Raw genomic sequence first — 23736 nt, 5'->3', positions numbered from 1 at the left:
CTGCTTCTTTTTCCAGATTATTAATGATCATGTTGGACAGCCCTGGTCCCAGCACATTTCCTAGGGAGGATGCCACTATTTACATCTTTTCATTATGAAAATGGACCATTTATTCCTACCCTTTATTTTCTATCTTTTAGCCAGTTAGCGATCTATGAGAAGACCTTCTTTCTTATCCCATGACTGGCTGGCAATGGCTGCCAAGGGACCATAGTCACAGCTGGGCCACGATGCACAGGGTCATGGCAGACTGGAACAAGAATTGGGTGCGTCAGCTCTGTATCCGTCAAAAACTTCCCTATGCCGATGAAATTCTCCGATGATAAGAGCTGATAGCTTTCCAGTGGCACAAAAGGGGCCAGAATGCCACACAGTTTACCTTCATTCTTAACCCTATCCACAAGATTAGATGGAGCATATATGTGGTATCATTATTCCAGAGCAATAGTTATATGTTTTCAAAAACTTTATTTAAATTTAAAAGCATTTACTACACCTCCGAAATATAATGGGTAGCTAATAATATTACAAAAATATAAAAAATTACAAAAGGTAATAAAGTAATTAAAATAAAAAAACAAAGACATCTACTTCCATTATTAGTTAGGAATGACCAGATGCATTATTTTAGCAGCTTGAACTGTTCTCATAGAATATTGTTTTCAAACTTTCTGGCTCATATATAGTTCCTAGTTATTTCACCACAAAAATGAATATTCCATGTAGCATCATACATTGCATTAGAATTTCACACTTAAACTTCTGATTGAGATTTTTTACTTATGGTATAAGTCTAAATATGTTATGTAATATTTAATACCTTATTACTCTTTTGAACTGTTTTATATACTGTGCAGTTACCCCCTATTGTCTCTCCCAGATTTTACAAGCGTTCTTATATTGGCACAGTATTTGCAGACTCATTAAGTGAAATCTTGGCCTCAATGAAACATATGGCAAAATTCCCATTTACTAAGGCCATATGTACACTACAAAATAAGTTGTCCTAACATAAATCAGTATACAGCCATTGCAATAATTACATTGCTTGTGCGTGTCCACACTTCGCTGTTTGTGTTGGTGGCGTGCATCCTCACCAGTAATACTTGTATCGATTGTACTGTCAGTGTGGGGCATTTTAGAATGGCTCCTGAAAGCCAGTAACAGTCAAAATAAGCAATGTGGTGTCTACAGATGCTGTGCTAACCTAACTACATCAATCTTCACTCTATGCCACTTGTGAAGGTGAAATTATTAAGTTGGCATAGCAAGGCATCCAGGTGGGAGAGAAATTAACTATAGATACTTCTTTAACTAGATTGACATATACTACATTGCATCAACATAATTCTGTAGTGTAGACCAAACCTTAAACTCAGGGGGAGGGATAGCTCAGTGGTTTGAGCATTGGCTTGCTAAACCCAGGATTGTGAGTTTAATCCTTTAGAGGTCTGGGACAAATCTGTCAGAGATAGTACTTGGTCCTGCTGTGAGGGCAGGGGAGTAGACTCAATGACCTCTCAAGGTCCCTTTCCACTCTATAAGATGGTATATCTCCATTTATTAGTATTATTTTAAATTGGACTAAAATTTCATCTTTAATGTTGTGCAATGAAACATGTTTTGTGGAAAAATAATATTTTATACTCCAGAATTTTAAGAGTGCTCTTCCACCAAATGTGCTATGGCCATCAACTGATTGGGTTCCTGTTTCACTACAGATACAGTAAAATGCTGAGATCTGTTTAAACTATACGAATACAGGAGAAACAATTCGAATTAATGTGAGTTTTCTTTCTTTTCCTGTGGTTTTCACTTGATTAGTTTTCTCGCCACAAACAGTTTCTGTGTAGGATTAATTCATTTACAGCAGTGGTTTCCAACCTTTACAAGCATATAAAAATGTCACTTCCCTCTTTCTTGGGGGAGAAAAAAAAGGAAATGGAAAAGGAAGTAAAGGGCCCAATCCTCATTTTTAAACTTTCCACAGAGCCCCTGCAGTACCATTGTGGACTACCAGGGGTCCACAGACCACAGGCAGGAACCACTGATTTACAGGAATGCAGCATTACTCTACTCTTTGCAATGGTTTCAACATTTTTCAATGTAACTCCCCAAACAGAGACTGGTCATAGAGATTATTTTGTGGGAAGATATTCCCCCCGTATGATATCATTATTTTTGTTTCTGGTGGTGAATTTTTGTTAAAGATTTACTATTTATTAACACTTAAAGTAGACTTGTCTGTAGACCATGTGCAAGAATTTACAAAGTTTAATAACTGGCATATATTGTTACTATACACAATTACTTTCAGATTTGTACTTCACTTCTTTGTGTGTGAAATATAGCTAGTATTGTACACTAATAGCTTATCTGCACAACAGGTTGTTTGCTCTGAGCTGATGTGTACCATTTGGTGCACAATACGTAAGTTGCTCTAACAGCATGCATATGGGACAGGTGTGCCTTTTTTCAGTTTGCATCATTGCATGTATATGGCGGAGGCTTTGTGCATACAACACATATACCATTTTGGGTAAGTATACCATGCTCCTTTGCTGGAGAGCTGTGTGCACTCTAGGATTTGTTTCCTTGCGCACTGTGAAATGCGTTGCAGAAACCAGTGGAATTCCAAGACAAAGTAAAATTTCAAAAATTCCATGATTTTGCTCTCTCTACCTGATTTGATTCCTGTCGAGGAAAGCTAGCACCTTTCAAACTGCTGCTGGCCAGCATGGAGGCAACAATGCGCCACACCATGGCTGTGTCTAGACTGGCAAGTTTTTCCGCAAAATCATCTGATTTTGCGGAAAAACTTGCCAGCTGTCTACACTGGCCACTTGAATTTGCGGAAAAGCACTGACGATCTCATGTAAGATCGTCAGTGCTTTTCTGGAAATACTATGCTGCTCCCGTTTGGGCAAAAGTCTTTTTCCGAAAGACTTTTGCCCAAAAGGGCCAGTGTAAAAAGCACAGTAGTGTTTTCCGCAAAAAAGCCCCGATCGCGAAAATGGTGATCGGGGCTTTTTTGCGGAAAACCGCGTCTAGATTGGCCACGGACGCTTTTCCGCAAAAAGTGCTTTTGCGGAAAAGCATCCTGCCAATCTAGACACTCTTTTCCGAAAATGTTTTTAACTGAAAAGTTTTCCGTTAAAAGCATTTTCGGAAATTCATGCCAATGTAGACGTAGCCCATGAGTCTGGTAATTGTGAATACAGAGAGGCTATCTGGGCTTTATTTGAGCTCTCAGTTATGGGTGGCTTTGGCCTCCAACTGCCACATCACCAAGGCGCTGCTCTGGCTACCCTGAGGAATGAGCAGAATATCAAGCAACCACTAATGTACTCTTGGAGCAACTTCACTTGGTGCTGTGCTTAGGGAACCAGCACTGATTGGTGGGTACAGTGTGGCAGTTGCCCCCGTCTGGCAGGGAAAGGGGTTAAAGCAGGCTGGAGGGAGCCTGCGTAGACCCCAGCCAATGAGAAGGAGGCTTGCAGGAGCAGCCCAGATATGAGGGGTTGCTCAGCTGAGCACAAATATGTCTCTCTCTGAAGGACAAGGGAGGAGGATTGGCTGCCTGAAGGAGCACCAAGGACAGAACAATGCTGGGCAAATTCAGGGGAGTCAGAGGCTGCGCCAGCCTGATAACAGCCAGACTAGGCCTCTAATAAAAGGGCTGAGAGGGTCCAAGAGCTATGGGCAAAGTGACCCAGGGAAGGCAGGCAGTAGAGAAGAGTGGAGGAGGGCAGCAGGTAGCTGCCACTCTGGGCCAGGTCTCAGAGCAATGAGCGGGTCTGAGTTCCCTCCCGTGTTTGAGCCACTGGTCACTGAAGGAAGTGGCTACACTTTGAAGGACAGCAGTTTGCTCCGAGGGAGGGGCTAACAATCCGCTGCAGTTTGCCACTGTGGCACGGGGACAGATTTAGGACTGTGGGTTCCCATGGAATGGGGGGAAATCGGAGCTGGGACACCACTGGAGGGCTGTGCCCCAAAGAGGGCGCTGCCGTCCAGTGAGTGACATGGGTCCAGAGGGTTGAGACAGCCAACACAGGAGTGACGATGGCAAGACAACCCTATAGAAAGGCGCAGTTGGACAACTGAGCTAATTCCCAGCGTGACCAGTAGGAGGCACCATGGGGGAATCTGCATACCGATACAGTGGGATTGTTCTGCAGACCTAGGATGACCAGCAGTAGCAACAGAATTTCAAGACAGGGAAAGCAGCCTTTTCTGAGATCTGTACTGAACTAGCTGCAGTGGCACCATACCAACGTGTAATGTCCCATAACACACTGAGAAGTGGGTGTCCATAGTCATCTGAGGCTGGCCACCTTAACTGTTACTGGTCCAGTTTGATGCAGGGTGATCGACTATTGGAGAAATTCTCACACACGTGTGTGCTGCCATGCAGAAGGCTCTATTGCACCACGTTATAAATTCTGGTAATGCTCTGGAGATTATTAATGGTTTTGCACGCCTGGGTTTCCTGAATTGTACTGAGGCATCTGATGGGACCCATATGCCCATCATTTGACCCCGCACAGCAGTGTAAGTTAAATGTTGGAGGAGTGCCAAATTATCATGCAGCAACATTGTGCACACATGAGCAATAGTCTGCACTAACTAGTTTTCATTTAACATAGTACACTTAGGAGGAAGACTTCAGAATGTGCACTAAGTAAAGAGGACTAAGTAAAGGATTGTCTCATGTGTACACAGGTATTTTCAATCTGCACTAACTCCCTTGTGCAGAGAATCCCTAGGCTACCAAAATACTGTTCATTAACATGAGTCCTGCATGCTTTTATAATGTACAGACATATATTTAGAATTTTTAAAAAATTCAAAGTCATCAGAAACTGACCTGTATGATCAAACCAGAAATAGGTACTCTGAAACATGATCAATTGTATGTTCATATTTTATAAAGTGGTTCTTCCTTGTACCAGTTCATCTCCTTATGTATTCTGAATCTGATGTATCACTTTCATCTGACACACTAGGCTTTTGCCATTCATGTGAGCTGTTATGACAATCTGGCCTCTTACTATAGTCTATGTTAGTAAAAGGTTTTGATTCAAATTCCTCAAAAGCGCAATAATCTTGCAAGTCAACTTCATCCTCTTGGTGAGTGACTAATGTTGTAGATTCATCCCAGGTCTTCTCAGGGTCTCTCAGCATCACAGTGCTTAAGTTTATGTTAAAGCAAGCACTGTTCCTTAAGTCAGAAGTTGAGGAATGGTTTACTTCAGATGAAGGATGAAACAACACTTTACTTGTGCTTTCATTTTCTTTAATGACTGATTGATCCTCTTCAGAATTTTCTGCATCAGAATCCAGCAATTTAATTGCTTGACTGCTACTCTCTGCAGATGCACAGTCTATAGACTGCTGCACAAAAGTATTCGATTTGGCATGGGAATTTACAATTCTGCCCAAGATGCCACGTTTGGTGTATTCATCAGAATTTTCGCTATCACTTCCACTATCATCATCATCATCATCACAGTATTCCCACTCCTTTTTTATAATCTCCTTATGGATGATTTGTACAGAGCACACTATTTCAGGATCAGGGACATGCACCGAGCAGTGTAATGTATTTGTGGTTTCCTAAGAAAACAAAACAAAAAAACACACACACAAAAATTACACACAGATAAGAGTATAAGAAAGTAATCCTCCTACTTACTTTAACAGCTGCTTCATTACTTTGCGCTTATATTAATACACACCCCAAAATAATGTTTTAGCCTTATCTTCAAAGCTCTGAGAAACGAGACGTCTTCCCTCTCCTGCACTCAAAAAAGGATGACATCATGCTCCAAAACACAAACACAGAGAACCGAATACTCATTGCATATTGGTTCCAAATAAGAACAGAAATGAACTTATGCTTTTCACCAAAGAAAACCCTAAATGGAAGGCACTGTGTTTTCAAATGTATTTTGTGTGGAGTTTTTTTCTGTTGAAAAGGGTCAAGTACATTTTGTTGCAAGGTTTTGCAGAGTAAGGAAAACAGGAGAGGGGTAAGAGAAAGTTTCCAGCTCTCTTTGCAGAGATAAATTTCTAGGACTGAACGTTCACCTGTGAAAAGAACATGGGTTCAGAGGGTAACACTTTCCACGTGCTTCCTGGAAGTTAAGGATCAATTTTAACACCCTAATATTTGCCAACTGTACACAATCCTGTATATACAGGCAGTCCCCGGGTTACGTACAAGATAGGGACTATAGGTTTGTTCTTAAGTTGAATTTGTATGTAAGTCGGAACTGGCGTCCAGATTCAGCTGCTGCCACTGAAACTGACCAGGGGCTGACTGCAGGAAGCCGGAGGCAGAGTTGCTCTGCCCCTAGCTTCTGGAATCAGCCTGATCAGTTTCAACAGCTGCTGAATCTGGAGCCTGGGACAGAACAGCTGGGGTGCTGCCCGGTAGGTTCCCACAGGACCAACCCGGCAGCACCCCAGCTGCTCTACCCGAGGCGTCCTGCAACAAAAGCCTGGTCTGCTGGGGGGGGGGGGCGCACTAGCTGCGCCCCCTCCCCCCCCAGCAGACCAGGGAGACCCGAGCAAAGCAGCACAGGCGGAGGGACCCCGCTGCCCGTGCGGCTTTGCTCCGGTCTCCCTGGGGTGATGGGGGGAGTGCCCCCCAGCACCCCAGGGAGACCGGAGCAAAGCCGCACAGGCGGCGGGGGTCCCGCTGCCTGGGCGGCTTTGCTCCCGGGCAAACGAGCAAAGCTGCCCAGGCGGCAGCTTTGCTCGGGTGTCCCCGGTCTGCTGGGGGGGTCCAGCGGCTTTGCTGGACCCCCCCCAGCAGACCAGGGGGACAGGAGCAAAGCTGCCCAGGTGGCGGGAGTCCCGCTGCCTGGGCAGCTTTGCTCCCGGGCAAACGAGCAAAGCTGCCCAGGCGGCAGCTTTGCTCGGGTGTCCCTGGTCTGCTGGGGGGGGGGTCCAGCTGCTTTTCTGGACCCCCCCAGCAGACCAGGGAGACTGGGAGAAGCTTTTCTCGCCCCGGAGGACACGGGCGGCGACCCGCCGTCCGTGAGCTGCGGGGCGAGAAAAGCCCCGTTTGTAAGTGCAGATCCGACATAAGTCGGATCCGCGTAAGTCGGGGACTGCCTGTATACACTGAGGGTATGTCTACACTACAGCGCTAGTTCGAACTAACTTAGTTCGAATTAGTTAATTCGAACTAAGCTAGTTCGAACTAACGCATCTAGAACTAAAAACTAGTTCGAACTAGCGTTTTGCTAGTTCGAACTAGTAAGTCCACATTGAGTGGACTCTGAACAGGGCTTAAGGATGGCCGGAAGCAGTGCCGGCAGGGCATAAAAGGAGGACTTAGAGCATGGAGATACTGTCTCAGGCTAGCCGAGGGCTGCGCTTAAAGGGTCCCGACCCCCACCCCGGACACACAGTTCTAAGGGGTGCCCCGCTTGCAAAGAAGTTCTGGCTTGGAGTGCCCTGAGTGCCCACACTGGGCACATCACACCACTCGGCCATCAGCCCGGCTGCACTTGCCGCAGGCTGCCATCTGGGGAGAGGGAGTAATTGGGGGGCTGCAGGAGAGCTTCCACCCCCAGAAGCCCGCAGAGCCAGCCCAGTCCTCCCCATCGGGGGCTCGTACCCCATTCCTCCCTCACCTCCTTCCACTTACCCTTCCCTAGCCCCCCTTCTTATTGATGTACAAAATAAAGATAACGTTTCTTCCAACATTGACTCTGTCTTTATTGAAAAAAACTGGGGGAGACTGGGAAAAGGAGGTGGGAGAGGGGAAGAGAAAGGCTGGGAGAGGGGAGGGCAACTAACATGATCAGGGGTTGGGAACAGGTCCCAGATGAAGAGAGGCTACAGAGACTGGGACTGTTCAGCTTAGAAAAGAGGAGACGGAGGGGGGACAGGATAGAGGTCTCTAAAAGCAGGGGTTGGGTGGAGAGGGTGCATTCAGAAAAGTTCTTCCTGAGTTCCCATAAAGAAGGACTAGAGGACACCAAAGGAAAGGAATGGGTAGCAGGCTTGAAACTAGTAAGAGAAAGTTGTTCTTCTTGACAAAGCAAATAGTTAACCTGCGGAACTCCTTGCTGCAGGAGGCTGTGAAGGCTAGAACTAGAACAGAGTTTAAAGGGAAGTGAGATAAAGTGATGGAGGTTGGGTCCATGGAGTCCTATTAGCCAGAGGGTAGGAGTGGTGTCCCTGCCCAAAGTTTGTGGAAGGCTGGAGAGGGATGGCACGAGACAAATGGCTTGGTCATTGTCTTCGGTCCATCCCCTCCAGGGTCCCTAGGGTTGGCCGCTGTTGGCAGACAGGCTACTGGGCTAGATGGACCTTTGGTCTGACCCAGGACGGCCATTGTAAGCTCAGGGCTCAGTGTCGGGGGTCTCAGTGGACCCCCTTGATTTTCATGCACACCTGGTCCTGGGTGGCCAGGCTGGCAGCTCTCCTGCCCTAGACGGCCACTTTCCTGTGCCTAGTGCAGAGATCGTGGACGAGGTCCACGATGTCCGCACTAGCCCAGGAAGGTGCCCGCCTCTTGCGGTCCAGGGCAAGCTCCCGGGAGCCGCCAACCTGGTCCCGGCAAGAGGGGGTGGGCTGGGGGGCATCGGGTGGGTGGCTCTGTGCCGTGCCAGGTGCAGGGTCTGCTAGCTGGGTGCTGGCAGGCTTGCACCTGGCACGGGCACCGTAGCCAGCCCGTGCCCCTTTAAGGGGTCCGGGGCAGGGAGGGGGGCATAGAGTTTTCCTGGTGTTGGCCAGAGTGGCCACCAGGGAAACCTGGGGAGGGCTAGCCTCCCACTAGTTCGAACTAAAGGGCTACACAGCCCTTAGTTCGAACTAGCTAGTTCGAACTAGGCGTTAGTCCTCGTAAAATGAGGTTTACCTAGTTCGAACTAAGCGCTCCGCTAGTTCGATTCAAATTCGAACTAGCGGAGCGCTAGTGTAGCACCTATTAAAGTTAGTTCGAACTAACGTCCGTTAGTTCGAACTAACTTTGTAGTGTAGACATACCCTAAGAGACTTACCGGGCATTGCTCAGGTCTTTCAGGGCAGGGGCTGGTGGTGTGGGGGTGCAGGAGTCATAACAGGGGTTTGGGGATGTGAGGAGCTCAAGGCAGGAGTCTAGAGATATGAGGGTTATGGGAGTCAGGCTGGGATGCGTGGAGGGACTCAGGGCGGGGGGTGAGGGTGCAGGAGTCAGGGCAGGGTATTGGGAGGAGGGGGGCTCTGGAGAGAGGATGGGGCTGCTTCTCCTGGAGGCTTGCCGGGGGGTGAGGGCCATGCATCCCAGCCGTTGGCTTCTCCCCGGGGAGACCGGGGAGAGGAGGGCTAGGCAGATGCTCCCCAGGGCAAGCTGAGGTCATGAGGGCTGTGCTGTTGACAATCACCAGAATACTTCTTCTAAACCTGTAACTACAAAAGTGTTCTCCAGCTTTGACACTTGGTAGTTAAAGACAGCTTCGTCAAACACTTATAGTTGGCTATGTAAACATAGCAATTCTAAAGTACTCTTATGCTAATTTCCTTTCTTTTAGTAAAATTTCCATTTCATTCTCTAGCACAAACTCTCCCCTAATCCTCCTTGATATAAGAATGCACTAATTAATGATGAAAGAAAGACTGAAGGGATAAGAGAGAAATACTGAATCTTGTGGCATCTTTGTTTTGGAATAACTAGTTAGAGCCCTCTCCTGGCAAAGGAGGCTTCTGTGAATGATTGCAGATCAATTATAACATCTGGTATACAAGGAAACTGAAGACCAGACTTCTGTGTATACTGTATTTCAACAAAGATGTTCTTTGCTTATGAGGCTGCTGTTGACATTGTAAAGCAAGCTCAGGTTTCCTCAGGATGGCATATCCTGAAGATTTGTATGCTTCCTCAAAACATCTTATCTATCTTGCCACACAAGGCCTTCATGACTTGTCTCCTTCACGCATTGGGTGTAATTCCACAAATAAGATATAGGACTCTTATTCAGTGTGTGAAGGATCAATTCTAAGATCGCTTTTCCACATTTCATCAATAGTTTTTCTTATGAAGGTGGTCTCCTATCCTCTTGTGGACAATACAAAATATGAAGTATGGCTCTTGGAAGTTTTCTGGTGTTGTTATTGGCTCTATGACCTTCCAGAATGACAAGGGAAGGAGATTTCCTGCATAATTAACACGTGTCTTTTCTGACTTCTGAGCTGTGATAATGTGTCAGGACATTATAGTTTGGTATGCCAATTCTAGTGCACATTCATACTGTATTAAAGAAGCACCATTCTCTAATGAGTAGGGCATCAGAAAAACTGTTCTATTTTTTTACTTCCCTTCTTTGTGTCTATTTTTTCCTCTATACCTTGCGGTTATGTCAACACTGGCATGATGTTGCACAAGAACTCTTGCGAAAGAGTTCTTGTGCAAAAACTTTTCCAGAAGAGAGCGTCTACACTGGCATGTGCGTTTACGCAAGAGATGTGCTTTTGCGCAAGAGCATCCATGCCAGTGTAGATGCTCTCTTGTGCAAGAAAGCTCTGATGGCCATTTTAACCATAGGGCTTTCTTGCGCAAGAAATTCATATTGCCTGTCTACACTGGCCTCTTGCGCAAGAACAGATGCACAAAAGGGCTTACTTCTGAGCGGGAGCATCAGAATTCTTGCGCAAGAAGCCCTGATTTCATACATTAGAATGTCAGTTTACTTGCGCAAGATCGCACCAATGTAGACACATCCTGTATGTTTAGAAGGAAAGCTTTTCAAGGTGTCCACAGATTTTAAATTGTAACATTACATATAATGGCTCTAGCAAAACCAGTAGAAAACAGAGATTTTCAGGGCAGCTGATGTTTCAAACTCTTTTCTCATGAAGCTCTCTGCTTCTGTTAGCAGAGTTTTCACTCTTACTTTCTCTCTCTCTCAGCCCCTTCACCTGAGACCATATCTATATTCTTTGGCAATGGAGCCACCTTAGCTTCCATTTTAAGAACCTTTGTTGCTTGCCTTTGTCTGACAATGCCCATTGAAATCTTATCACATCCTTGAAGGAAGTAAAAGTGAAAATGTGAGTCTAATTTGACTTTACAGGACAGGTAATTTCCAAAGACATTTTTGTTTCATCTTCTCGGAAACAGGTATAGTTTGCTGTTTGTAAATGGCATTTTCTCATTTTTCTTCTTGTGATTTCAAACTCTTCTCTTGAGTAAAAGTTACTTGTTTCCACAGTCAGGTTGTTCCAAACTGTTCTCTGTATAAGAACTTGAGTACTCAGACAGAGAACCCCAATGCTTTTTAGGCTGCTTTTTGGGCTCCCTAGATTTTGTTCACCCATCTCCACCTTCATCTTCTGTGCTTTTTTTTAGCAAGGATCTCCCAAGTACACTCCTAAACTTCTACCTTGCATCTAGAGCAGGCCTGGGAAAAATACTGCCCACAGGCCACATCTGGCCTACAAAGCCACTGGATTTGGCCCATGGACGCAGCGGGGAGCCTCAGGCTGCCCCCATATGCCACTGAGAAAAGTGAGTGCTGCAGGGCTCTGTTTGAACAACTGAGAGCCCCAGGGGAGAGGTGAAAGGCTTCAAGCAATTCCACCATCCTTGGCACAATCCTATTGGTGGGTTTATGGCCAATGGGAGCTGCCTGTTCTCAACAGGCAGCTTGTGAAACACCCTCCTCTTAGGCTCGCAGCTATTCACAGACCAGTGGGGGTGAGGGGCACAGGCAGGGTCTCTGCTGGAGACGGTAAGTCTCCTGGACAGAGCCTGCTTCTGGCCCCCTACCCTTCTGCCCCCCAACTGCACACATAACCTAAACCCTCTGCCCCCCTTCTGCATCCATATCCCCTCCTAGATCCTGTACCCCAAACCCCTGCCCCGGGTCATAATCCAAACCCCTGCACCCACATCCTCTGCCCCAGGTCATAACCCTCTCCTGCCCTAAGTCACAGCCCAAACCCTTTCACTCTAGTCCCCTGCCTCAGGTCACAACCCCCTGCTGTCCAAGGTCACAAGCCAAAGCCCTGCACCTCCTCCTCACTCCTATCCAATGTCACAACTTCTGGGTCCTCCATTCCTTTTCCCCCCACCCCACATATAACCCAAATCCTTTGCTCGCCTCCTGCACCTCAATCCTGGGTCACATCCCTCTCCGATCCTAGGTGACAACCCTTGCCCCATGTCACAACTCCTTCACCCAAACTCCCTCCCAGACCCGACACCCTCTCCTGCACCCCAATCCACTACCGCAAGCTCCCTTATGCACCCAACCTCCAACCCAGACTCTGCACCTCTTCCATTAATATCATGGAAGATTGTGGCCTTTGACCACCTTCCAAATTCTTGGGAGTGGCCCCCTCATCAAAAATTATTGCTCACCCCTGATCTACAGGCTGACAGTCTAAGTCTGGGGAAAGAACTTTGGGAGAGATTATTTTGGAGAATCCTCTGTAGAGGAAGAGAAGGGGGGAAAAAAACCCCTCCTTTCCATGAGAGATTATATACCCATTTCAGAAGTGGGCAAGAGATGTTAATGGTCTGATTCACAAGGAAGTAGAGCCTTAAAGTGAGCCAAAGCACTGCTCATTGTGCTTTTCCTTGGAGAAGGACATAAAAAGTAACTGGGATGGAAGAGGGTCAATTTTATGAACTAGCGTTAAAAGTGATGCTTCTGGTGGCTTATCCCACAGATTTTCTCACTGAAGGCTGGCTACAGCATAAAGAGGCAAAGGAATGGCACTAGTTGAATTCTGAGCCCATTTCCTAGAAGAATAAGATTCAAAGAGCTTGGTGTAATGAAGACCAAGGTCTCTTTCAACAGCTGGCTGGAAGACAGCCTCAGAGATACAAGTGTCTTTATATCTCCTTTAAAGCATTAGACCTGCCCCCCTCTACCTAGAGAGGAAGGCAAACGTGGTGAAGACTGCTGAAGATTTGTCAAAGAATGGATATATATAGCTCGAACATTAAATAGCTGTCATTTAAATTTCCCTGTTTTTATAACTAAGAACAAAAAGCTATGACATTCTTATTTGTTAGTTTACCATTATAGGCATGCTGAAAGCCTGTATATCTACTTTAGTGGTGCCCTTGAATCCTGAGCCATCCTCAGAGCTTAAAGGCCTGAGCCAACTCCCAGGGCAGCCAATGGAAAGTCTCACTGAATGTAATGGGAAATGGATCAGGCCTTTAGGCAAACTGTGATGGTAAAAGACTTAAGTAGGCAGGGACAAAAACATCAAGCTAAGGTAGATCAAAGCATCCCAAATATTGGAAGCTACACTCACATGCTGCAAAGAGAGATTGAAGTTTCTAACACATGGACGAATAAAAACATGGGCTTTTTCTTTATCTCTTTTCGTCCCAAACCCAAAGCATTTTAATTAGGAATTACTACAACAGTGGCTGATGAGAAAAGTTCTGGCTCTCTCACATCTCCATTCTCTTCTACTGGCTGGACATGAGGAAAACAAACTAAAGTTTCCATGCAGCATCATGACAGGGTAGTTGTATAAACCTATTTCAGTTTTTTAGTTTGGGATATTGATTTTTGTTGAAAACAAATAGAAGTTTTTCTTTGGAAAGCAGAGTTATTTGCTAAAAAATTTGCTTAATTGAAATCTAAGTTTTCTATAAAAAAACTGTTTTGATGGAAAGTTTTCAACCATCACTCTTCAGAACTTCTATAGTTGTTCTATGGAACCATCACAGATCACCACTAGATAAAAACATATACATTATGCTTATGTTTCCAAACCTGTATTTCATATTCTAGATACTCCAAAATTATGTGTAAACCAACAATTGATTGGAATAGCCCTGATGCTATAAGCAAACATGGCAGTAATTATATATGCAGCAATAGCTTACAGGTAGCTTTGGACATTTAAACCAATGTTGGCTAAGGCACCAGGAATAGCTAGTAATCATAGCATAAAGTTACAAGTGATCTTTTGCCCTGCAACAGGACAGAAGTGAGAAGACCTAGATTTTAACTTTTAATCCATAACTTTATAAAAAAACCCGAGAGTTTCAAATCACCTCAGAAGTAGTCAATTTTTTTTTATTAAAGTCAAAATTTCTGAGTCAAGAGAAAATAGTAATAAAACCCAAAAATGAGAGTAAGTAAAGAAAGAGATTTTGGGGTCTCTTAAAAAAAGTCTGTCAGTCTGGATTTGGCCCATGGTCCATCTACTGACTACCCCAAGTCCTGACCTATGTTTTAGCAGCACTAGTAAGAACCTTTTTGATAAACATTTAAGCTACAACATTTAGTAACCTACAGATAATAATTGTGGGTATTTTCTACCCAATGTAAAACTGCAAACTGAATAATGAACTTTCTTTCGGTATTAGCAATATGTCCTAAACTTCCCAGGCTGAAATTGGCAGGTGACATATTGGCTACGTCTAGACTGGCATGATTTTCCGTAAATGCTTTTAACTTTTCCGTTAAAAGCATTTGTGGAAAAGAGCGTATAGATTGGCACGGACACTTTTGCGCATAAGCACTTTTTGCAGAAAAGCATCCATGCCAATCTAGAAGTGGTTTTGCGCAAGAAAGCCCCGATCGCCATTTTTGCCATCGGGGCTTTTTTGCGCAAAACAGTTTTCAGCTGTCTACACTGGCCCTCTTGCGCAAATACATTTGCGCAAGAGGGCTTTTTCCCGAATGGGAGCAGCATAGTATTTGCGCAAGAACACTGACAATCTTACATTAGATCGTCAGTGTTCCTGCGGAAATTCAAGTGGCCAGTGTAGACAGCTGGCAAGTTTTTCCGCAAAAGCACTGCTTTTGCGGAAAAACTTGCCAGTCTCGACGCAGCCATTATGTATTAGTTAAATTCTCACTTTCTGCCCCTCAGTGTCCAGATTTCTTGTGCTGCTCTAGTGTTCACTATGCTGAGATGACAGAACAATACCTTTTGAAAATGTTCTAGAGAACAGAGCTTGCCTTTAAGGAGGGCAGATAGCAAAAAAGTCTTTTTTTGTGGGGGTTTTTTTGAAGTAAAAATTCCATAGGATGGAAAATATTTAAGAAAACATTCTCCAAAAATTAAAAAAAATATTTTATTTTCCCTGACATATCCTCCTTTCCTTTTCCTCAGTGAAGTTCCATGGCATTTATAACATTTTGTTTAAAGACTCCCCGGTATGGTGAACAGACAGATGACATTTAATTGGGAACTACATTTAGGAATCATAGAAGTAGAAAAGGGAAAATGAAAAGGTACAAAAATGAATTTTTAGATCATTTACAGACCTTCACCACTCCCCCCCACACACACACCTTACGGGCACTAGCAGCCTATATATAAAGTGGATAGCTTTTCTAGTTTTTAAGGGAAATCTTCAATGTAAATATTTGTTACTTAACTTTTATCTCATGAACAATATATCTTGCTACTTGCTGTATAAATGTGATGAATATCTCCCCCACCAGATAAATTAAATATGAGAAAGACATACCAAGACTTTTGGCCATGGTCCACTCTTTAAGCAAATGAAACCTCCTTTATACAGTCCTATTAGGAGAACACCTAATACAAATGAAACAAGTCCACCACTTAGAATTGGAATTGTACCATCACCTACAAATGGGAAAGAAACATACACTGTAAAACACAACAGATGCAGGAATTATTTCCAAGTTATTTTATTTTACATTACACACTTGAGATTGAAAAGGACAATTCTGGATCACTGAAAAAACTGAAGAGCTATTTGTACAGCTAGCAGGATTAGCCAAAGGTACCTCCTATATTATGTATAGGTCCAACCAAATGTATATCAAAAGATGCTTTCTCTCTTAGGCTATGTCTAAAAGCCTCTTTCGAAAAAGAGCGTCTGGACTGCAACCAGTACTTTCGAAAAAGCAAGCCGCTTTTTCGAAAGAGAGCACCTAGGCAGTCTGGATGCTCTCTTTCGAAAAAGCACAGTTTGCATTACATAGCGCCTTTTTTCGAAAGAGCACTTTCAAAAAAAGGCGTTATTCCTCGTGAAATGAGGAGTACCGCCGTCGAAAGAAAAGCCGCGTTCTTTCGATTTAATTTTGAAAGAACGCAGCTGTAGTCTAGACGCAGGTGAAGTTTTTTCGAAAAAAGGCTACTTTTTCAAAAAAAACCTGCAGTCTAGACACAGCCTTACTGGGATATTTGCCAGTTACTCTTTTCTGAAAATACTACAGGTTGAACCTCTCTAGTCCGGCACTCTCAGAACCTAACTGCTGCTGAAGCAGAGGATTTGCCACAGGAGGTCAGTATTGTCTAGCAGCATTACCAACAGTTCCACTGCTTGCTGGGCTCTTAGAAGACATGTAGGTGTGAATTAGAGCTATATAACACTGACAGCCAGGACTGGTGGCTGTAAACAAACTTTATGGGAATGTGGGAAACTTGGCCACACTGGTTGGTGAACTAAAATCATGCCAGACAATGGATGCTGCCAGACCAGAAGGTGCCGTAATAGAGATGTTCAATCTGTAGTAACAACTAGAAAACAACCATACTGACAACCTGATCCCGTTCCACAACAAGCTTTAAAATGTGTGATACCTTTTCGAGTGGTGGACTTGGTGATAATACATTTCAAGGCCGAAGGGATGGAGTGACTGTTTAATGATGCTGTCACAGCAACAGACACACAATAATTTGTATTTAAACGCAAGCTTCTTATCACATAGCTAAAGCATTCTTCTGAGGTTTCATTCCTAAAAGGAATCTGCCATGAAAAAATGATATTAAAATCTGTTAAAAAGAAGTTGTTAAACATTGCTTTAAAAATCCTTGCATTTAATAGCTATTTTATGATCCCATTATGAAGCTGTACAGTGGCAAATAAAACTGGGTGGTTAAGGTAGGGATGGAATAGGAAGGAAGCATAGCACTTTTTCAGTTTTCAAAAGAAGGAAAGCAATGACTAGAGCTCAAGGACTGACCCTACACTTCTGTCCACTGGATTCACATTATTAAAAGGGAATTATTACAGATCACTCACTCTTACAAGTTCTACTCTAACAAGAAGTTGATGGACCATAAAATGGCACTTTTGCTATTCAGTAGACAGTCTTATGTCTACATGCTTCTTCTCTTTCCTCAAATGTATCTGTCTTCACAGTGGATTACTGAAGACATTTAGAAGAGTCCCCTTCACTGCTTTTGTATATTATTGTTAATTACATCTGATGTCACAAGCTTCGCTGAACTTGGTTGGATCATTTTGTAGGTGGAGGGCATAGATATTGCAGAAAGCAGTGTGATTCAGTGGTTCCCAACTGCTGATCCACAGACCAGTGCCGGTCTGTGAAACACTGGCTGCCAGGCCGTGCCACACTGCCAGGCCACGCCCATGGGGCTGAGGTATACCATGGCTGGTAGCTGCTGGAGCTGAAGCTGGCTGTTCGCAGCAGCTTGGGGCTGAAGCCAGCAGCTGTGCGGAGGCTCAGAGGGCTGGGGTGTATCCCAGCACCGACCCCCTGAGCTGCCACATAGCAGCCAGCTTCAGCTCCAGCGGCTGCGACATGGCGGGTGGCTGCTACAGCTGAAGTTAACTGTTCGTAGTGGCACCGTGGAAATGCTTCCTGTAGGCAATCTTGCACTTCTCTCTGAGTCAGTAATGAACCCAGCCTGCATTTTAATCTGGAGACAATTCTTATTCAATGTCTGTTCCAACATGTCATGTAATATTAATAAACGTGTTACTAAATGCACCCCTATTTTCACAACCTATCCACCATTGTAATATCCTGTATATAATATTCCTTGTAAAGTATCATGTAAAAACTAATAACTGGTCGATAAAATCAAGGTGAAATGTGAGTAGTCATATTATATGTAAAGTTATAAACATAAATTGAAATTAGATCTGAAATGTGTTTACTAGAAAAGTCTGGGTAAACCAGTGTCTCAAAGACAAAGACCAAGCTAATGCCACCAGCCAGGAGGCATCAAAATTGACGGGCAATCTCCTACCAACTGGCCATTTTTTTGGCAAGGAAGGTGGGTATAAACAAACATCTGCATCTTAGCAAACAGCAGCACGGACCCTCTTCACTAACAGACTCCTTGTCTCTGCCCTACAGTGGGAATTAATATTATCTAGGAGGAGCTCTCAGGAAAATGTACTTCAGATGGTATCTTAAGTATAAAAGCGAGAAGCTAAAACACTCAGGCTACGTCTACACTGCAAGTTTTTGCGGCAGAAAATAAGCTAATGAGGGACTCATTAGCATAATTCATGATCTCATTAGCATATATGTTCTGCTGTTTCCTTTTGCACAAGGGGTTTTTGTGCCAAAAGAAGCGGTGTAGTCGCTTCTGTTTTGTGCAAAAACCACGTTTTACACAAGATCCTTATGCCTCTCTGGCTACACTGATTCTTTTTGCACAAAAACCCCTTACGCAAAAAGAAAATATGCTAAATGAGATCACGACTTATGCTAATGAGTCCCTCATTAGCATATTTTCTGCCACAAAAACTCTGTGTAGAAAAAGCTTCCAAGTTATCTCTCCCTATCCATCTCTCTCTCTCACTTCAGACAATAAGGGTACGTCTAGACTACATGGCTCCATTGATGGAGCCATGTAGATTTGTTTATTTGGCAAAGGGAAATGAAGCCGCAATTTAAATAATCACGGCTTCATTTAAATGTAAATGGCTGCCGCGCTCTGCCGATCAGCTGTTTGTCGGCAGATCGGGGCAGTCTGGATGCTCCCCTGTCGATCTTAAAACCCTTTGTCGACCTCCCCGGTAAACCTCATCCCACGAGGCATAAGGGGGAGGTCGACAAAAGGCTTTCAGGTCGGCACGGGAGCGTCCAGACTGCCCCGATCTGCCAACAAACAGCTGATCATCAGCTGGTTGGCAGAGTGCGGCAGCCATTTAAATTTAAATGAAGCAGCGATTATTTAAATCGTGGCTTCATTTCTCTCTGCCGATCTGTCTAATCTACATGGCTCCATCGACGGAGCCATGTAGTTTAGACACACCCTAAGGGTATGTCTACATTGCATTCCTCCTTCGAGAGGGGAATGCAAATGCAGACAAATGAAATTGCAAATGAAGCGCAAATTTGAATTTCCCGCGCTTCATTTGCATAATAGTGGCTGGCCGCTTTTCCAAAAATAGCATATTTCAAGAAAAAAAGGGGTTATTTCGAAAAGAAACCCATCCTTCTAAATAACCCTGAAGTTATTAGGGAGTAAGGGTTATTTCAAAGGATGGGTTTCTTTTCGAAATAACCCCGTTTTTTTCTCAAAATACGCTATTTTGGAAAAGCTGCCAGTCGCCATTATGCAAATGAAGCGTGGGAAATTCAAATCCGTGCTTCATTTGCAATTTCGTTTGTCTGCATTTGAATTCCTCTCTCGAAGGAGGAATGCAATGTAGACATACCCTAAAAGAAAAATAAGCAGATTCTGGTCTGGGAATTTTGGTAATGTTACTGGAAATGTATGATAAGGGACTTCACCTTGAACTAAGTCTCGTTTACATTTTAGTACAAGGAATCTTTTTATCTTTATTTCTATTGTAACCATTTGTGACTTTAATGCCTCGTATCTGTACTTACTTAAACCCTGTTTCCTTGCAGTTAAATAAATTTGTTTTATTCTTTAATCAAAAAGCAATCCATAGTTGTGAACTGTGTGTGGAGCTCCATTTAGGATAGCAGATAGCTGTATATTTATTCCTTCAGGGTGCATCTATACTGCACCCTTAGCAAATTGCATAGCTTATTTTGAGATAATCTTGAAATAGCTTATTTTGAAATTTGGCGCTATCTACACAATGGCATGAAGTTTACAGGGACGTCGGAATAGCAAGCCCATTATATTTTGAAATAACGGGCACACTGTCAAGACGTGGAAAACGCTATTTTGGGATACCAGAAGTATCCTAAAATAGTACCCCTATCTAGATGTACCCTTTCAGGGGCAATGGACCTGATATATCTGGACTGACCAGGAGAGGGCAGGATAGTACAGAGTATATTCAAGTCACCCTGCAAGTGGTAATCAAAGCTAGTGGAAGCCAGAGTGTGACTGATATGTGGCTGGCAGATGACAGCTATACACAGATACTCAGCATGCTGGAAGGCTGTTTGTGGGCAACCCAAGTGGAAGATACAGCAGCAATGCATTATGAGGCACACAGGGTTGCAGGGTAAGGGTGACACAGCCCCATGCTCATCTGGATTACACCCTAGATTGTTATAAATTGTCAGGAATCATTTTAGAGGTGGTAGAAGTGATCCCCTTATACGGTTCACTCAGGGATCTTTCAAGATGCAGGTGACAATGTAACTGTATTATTTACTTTTCAAACAAGTTGAAAGAATGGCCCTTTTAAAATTGGGATAGAGAAGCTACTAGAAGGAAAAAAAGGCACTTTGGGTATATTCTAGCAATCTACTTTTCTTACCAATACTATGTGACACCACGAGAACTGTCATACCAGAACAAACCAATGATCTACCTAATCAGGTACTCTGTCTCTAGCAGTACCCAATGTCAGATGCTTGAGAGGAATGATGAGAATCCCCGATGCTGCACCTACTGATGAATACTGTAACATTATGTGGTGGACAGAAGGGCAGAAGAATGTGTTCCTGTACCCAAATGATCCGCCCACATTTATCTTTGGTAGTATAAACAGCTGATGGATAGTCTTATTCAAACAAAAATCTAGGATAAGATACGACAGAGCTCATCTTCAGCAAGCTTCCTTACTGCTCAAGCCAATTTATATTTTATGATTTGTACATTTTTCTTTAAATCTTAAAACAAGTTACTTACCTTTTCCTTTCTATCAGATGATTCCACTGTTGTCGAATAATCAAGTTTTTTATAAATATCAATTAAAGATTTTTCCTTTAAATACACAGCCGGAAGTTTTACTGTCACATTTATGCAGCCTGGACAAGCAGTAAGATTAACTATTGGTGGACCCAAATATGCTGTTTAAAGAAAAACAAAACAAAACCCCAAAACAGAATTACATTGAATATCAATTAGATAAATCATAAAAAGCAACTCAATTCTCCATCTCAGATGATTAAGAACACAAGAACAGCCGTACTGGGTCAGACCAAAGGTCCTTCTAGCCCAGTATCCTGTCTGCCGACAGTGGCCATCACCAGGTGCCCCTAGAGAGGGTGGACCGAAGACAATGATCAAGCGATTTGTCTCCTGCCAAGGACACCATTTTATCCGCTGGCTAATAGCCTTTTATGGACCTAACCTCCATGAAATTATCTAGCTTCTCTTTAAACTCTATTATAGTCCTAGCCTTCACAGCCTCCTCTGGCAAGGAGTTCCACAGGTTGACTACATGATTGACTAATTAGTTGCTCATCATACCGTTAAATTATCAAAGATTCAGGGGAAAACCATCCCTCCACTATTTTTAGAAGACGGAATAAAGTTAGAGAAAAACCTAAACCAAGCCAAAAACTACAAAGGGAGAAAAGGGATTTGGTAGGAGGTGAGAAGAGAAGGGAGTTGAGCCAAAACAGCAGCAGCCCTTGTTTCTCCAGCCCCTCAGAACTTAGTCCTTCTTTGTGAATTCTGTGCAGTGGTGAATGTAACTTAAGATTTCTTACAGGTACTGTCTTATTGCAACCCAGGTCCCTGCCAGCTCTTTAAATAGCTCCCTGCTGGCTTTTGCTGGAACTCAGCCAGCTCTTGCTGGTGCTGCGCACTAGGGCGCACCTGCTTACTTTCCTCTCTGATTTTGTGCAACTGGGACCCCTTTCTTTGTGTGGAAGGAGAGTACGGGAGGATGGGGAAGCAGAGAACATTGTTTTCTGTGGCAGCATCTTTTAGTTAAACATGTGAAAAAACATAAGAATGAATCCCTGAGAGTGCCCCTTCCACATGCAAATATCCCCTGGAACATCCACAAAAGGACAAGCTGTTGGCCAGGAACCACTGGCAGCAGAACTCCAAATGGGAGGTGCACTCTCGCAAGAGACTGGGAAGTGTAGGGCCTGAGGAATAGCAGCCTGAGCTTCTGTGTGAATGCTTTTTGTCTTCAAAAAAATGCCTGGAGATCCTCAGAAGGCCCATGAGTTTGAAGAGCCAATTCCCTGATTTTTAAAACTAGCAGACATTTTCTTCGCTGCACAATACAGCAGAATCTCCAAAGCCTGGAGATCAAAAGTTTTGCACTTCACTTTGATCATTCTGCAAATGCTGTGTTTTGATTTAATTAGTAACTGTCTGTGTAGTGTTTTGAAAAATCTAAAACATGCTGTTTGTAGGTGCTAATTATTTGTATTGATCATATTATAATCACATAGGTAAATTAATGTAACATTTTAAAGAGGTGGAGCACCTGATCTTGCTCTAGACAGGAACATGCACACATGATACCATCCAAATGTTACTTATCACCCCTTCTTGTGGTTTGCCTGTTTACTTTATATGGAATAACAACAAACCTCAACCTAAGTTATCACCTGAACTTGACTTTTCCCAGGGTTTTTCACTTCAAGAGTCATCTCTGCAGGGATACAGAGGCTCCAACTCTTGCTATTTTAAAGGTGAGTCAATCAGATAGTTTAGGGTAATGGATCTAAAGAAGCCCTGCATTTCTACTCAGGGTCATCTTGGTACCAGGAAAGGAAAAGAAAAGAAAGAGATAAGTTGCCCTTGAGCCTGACATTTCAGTAAACTGATAATTCTTTCTTACAACTTTACAAAACAGCAAACACAGAAGTAGCATGGGAAAAATACTAATGTACCCTCATCCCTACAAACATATTCATACATGAGGAAACAGCTGGAGAACACTGCAACAGAGAAATATTTTTATTTTTCTGATATGTATCTATAAAAAAGGCTTTTGGAATAATGTAGAATAATAAGGTGCAATTTGCCATATCTAATTTTTTTAAACAATTTCATTGTAAGGCATTTATGCTGATGGGTCAGCTTAGGGCTATGTCTACACAGCAACATTATTTCAAAATAACTAGTGTTATTTCAAAATAACTTAGGCCACATATACACAGCAAGCAGTTATTTTTAAATAATGTCAAGATACTGTCAAGCTGGAGGACTTCTTACTCTGACTCTTGTAACCCTCATTGTACAAGGAGTAAGGGAGGTTGGAGGAAGAGTGCTCTATTTCAAAATAAGTGCTGTGTAGACGCTCCCAATTTAGAAATAAGCTATTTCGAAATAAGCTACATAATTGATGTAGCTCAATTTGCGTAGCTTATTTCGAGTTAAGCCCTACTGTGTAGATGCACCCTAGGAGAAGTGTTTCATTGTTTTGAAGTTCAGGGTTCTCTGTTTCCCCAAATAAATGGATGCTGATGTTTGGACAGAAGAGGGCAGGAACAAGGGCACATGTATGTGGGAAGCTATACAAGTTGTAATAAGGGCTACACTATTTCCTGAAGGCCTGAAAATTTGAGAAGCAAAATAGCACAACCACTATATTTAAAATTAATGGAGTAACTTTCCATTAATGAAAAAGTTACCCTTGCTTGTTAGCATTACAATTACATTATGTCAGAGTGCTTGAACTGAGCCGATACTATTTCTGTAACTTTGAACCAAACATTAGGTACAGTAATAATGATCCTTATTTCAGAAGAGGAAAAAATGAAATTAATATGGAGATGTTATTAATAGGACTCTAGGGAGAAGCAGCCTCTAGCAGTATTAGACCATCATTGCTAATGAGAATCTGGTGTTTTTGAGAGACATAGCAAAAGAGGTGGAAGAGAAATCTAGGTGATGGCTAGAATG

General features: G+C 43.4%; 1 protein-coding gene across 1 annotated transcript in view; it reads right to left on the bottom strand.

Annotated features, from left to right (window-relative positions):
- Positions 1–451: 451 nt before the first annotated feature.
- Positions 452–23736, bottom strand: part of IFNAR2 (interferon alpha and beta receptor subunit 2) — a 38327-nt gene continuing 15042 nt past the window's right edge. The window contains exons 6-9 of the mRNA XM_075910968.2: positions 20773–20933; positions 16534–16699; positions 15449–15570; positions 452–5616 (exon numbers count right to left, since the gene is read on the bottom strand). Coding sequence (XP_075767083.1) covers positions 4954–5616; positions 15449–15570; positions 16534–16699; positions 20773–20933 — 1112 coding nt within the window. The 3' untranslated portion in view covers positions 452–4953. The remainder of the gene's footprint in view (positions 5617–15448; positions 15571–16533; positions 16700–20772; positions 20934–23736) is intronic.

Source organism: Pelodiscus sinensis, chromosome 1 (assembly GCF_052426305.1).
Source record: "Pelodiscus sinensis isolate ZL-2025 chromosome 1, ASM5242630v1, whole genome shotgun sequence".
In the NCBI taxonomy this organism is placed as follows: Eukaryota; Metazoa; Chordata; order Testudines; family Trionychidae; genus Pelodiscus; species Pelodiscus sinensis.
The sequence above is the reverse complement of the archived record's forward strand: the minus strand, read 5'-3'. Positions and strand labels throughout refer to the sequence as shown.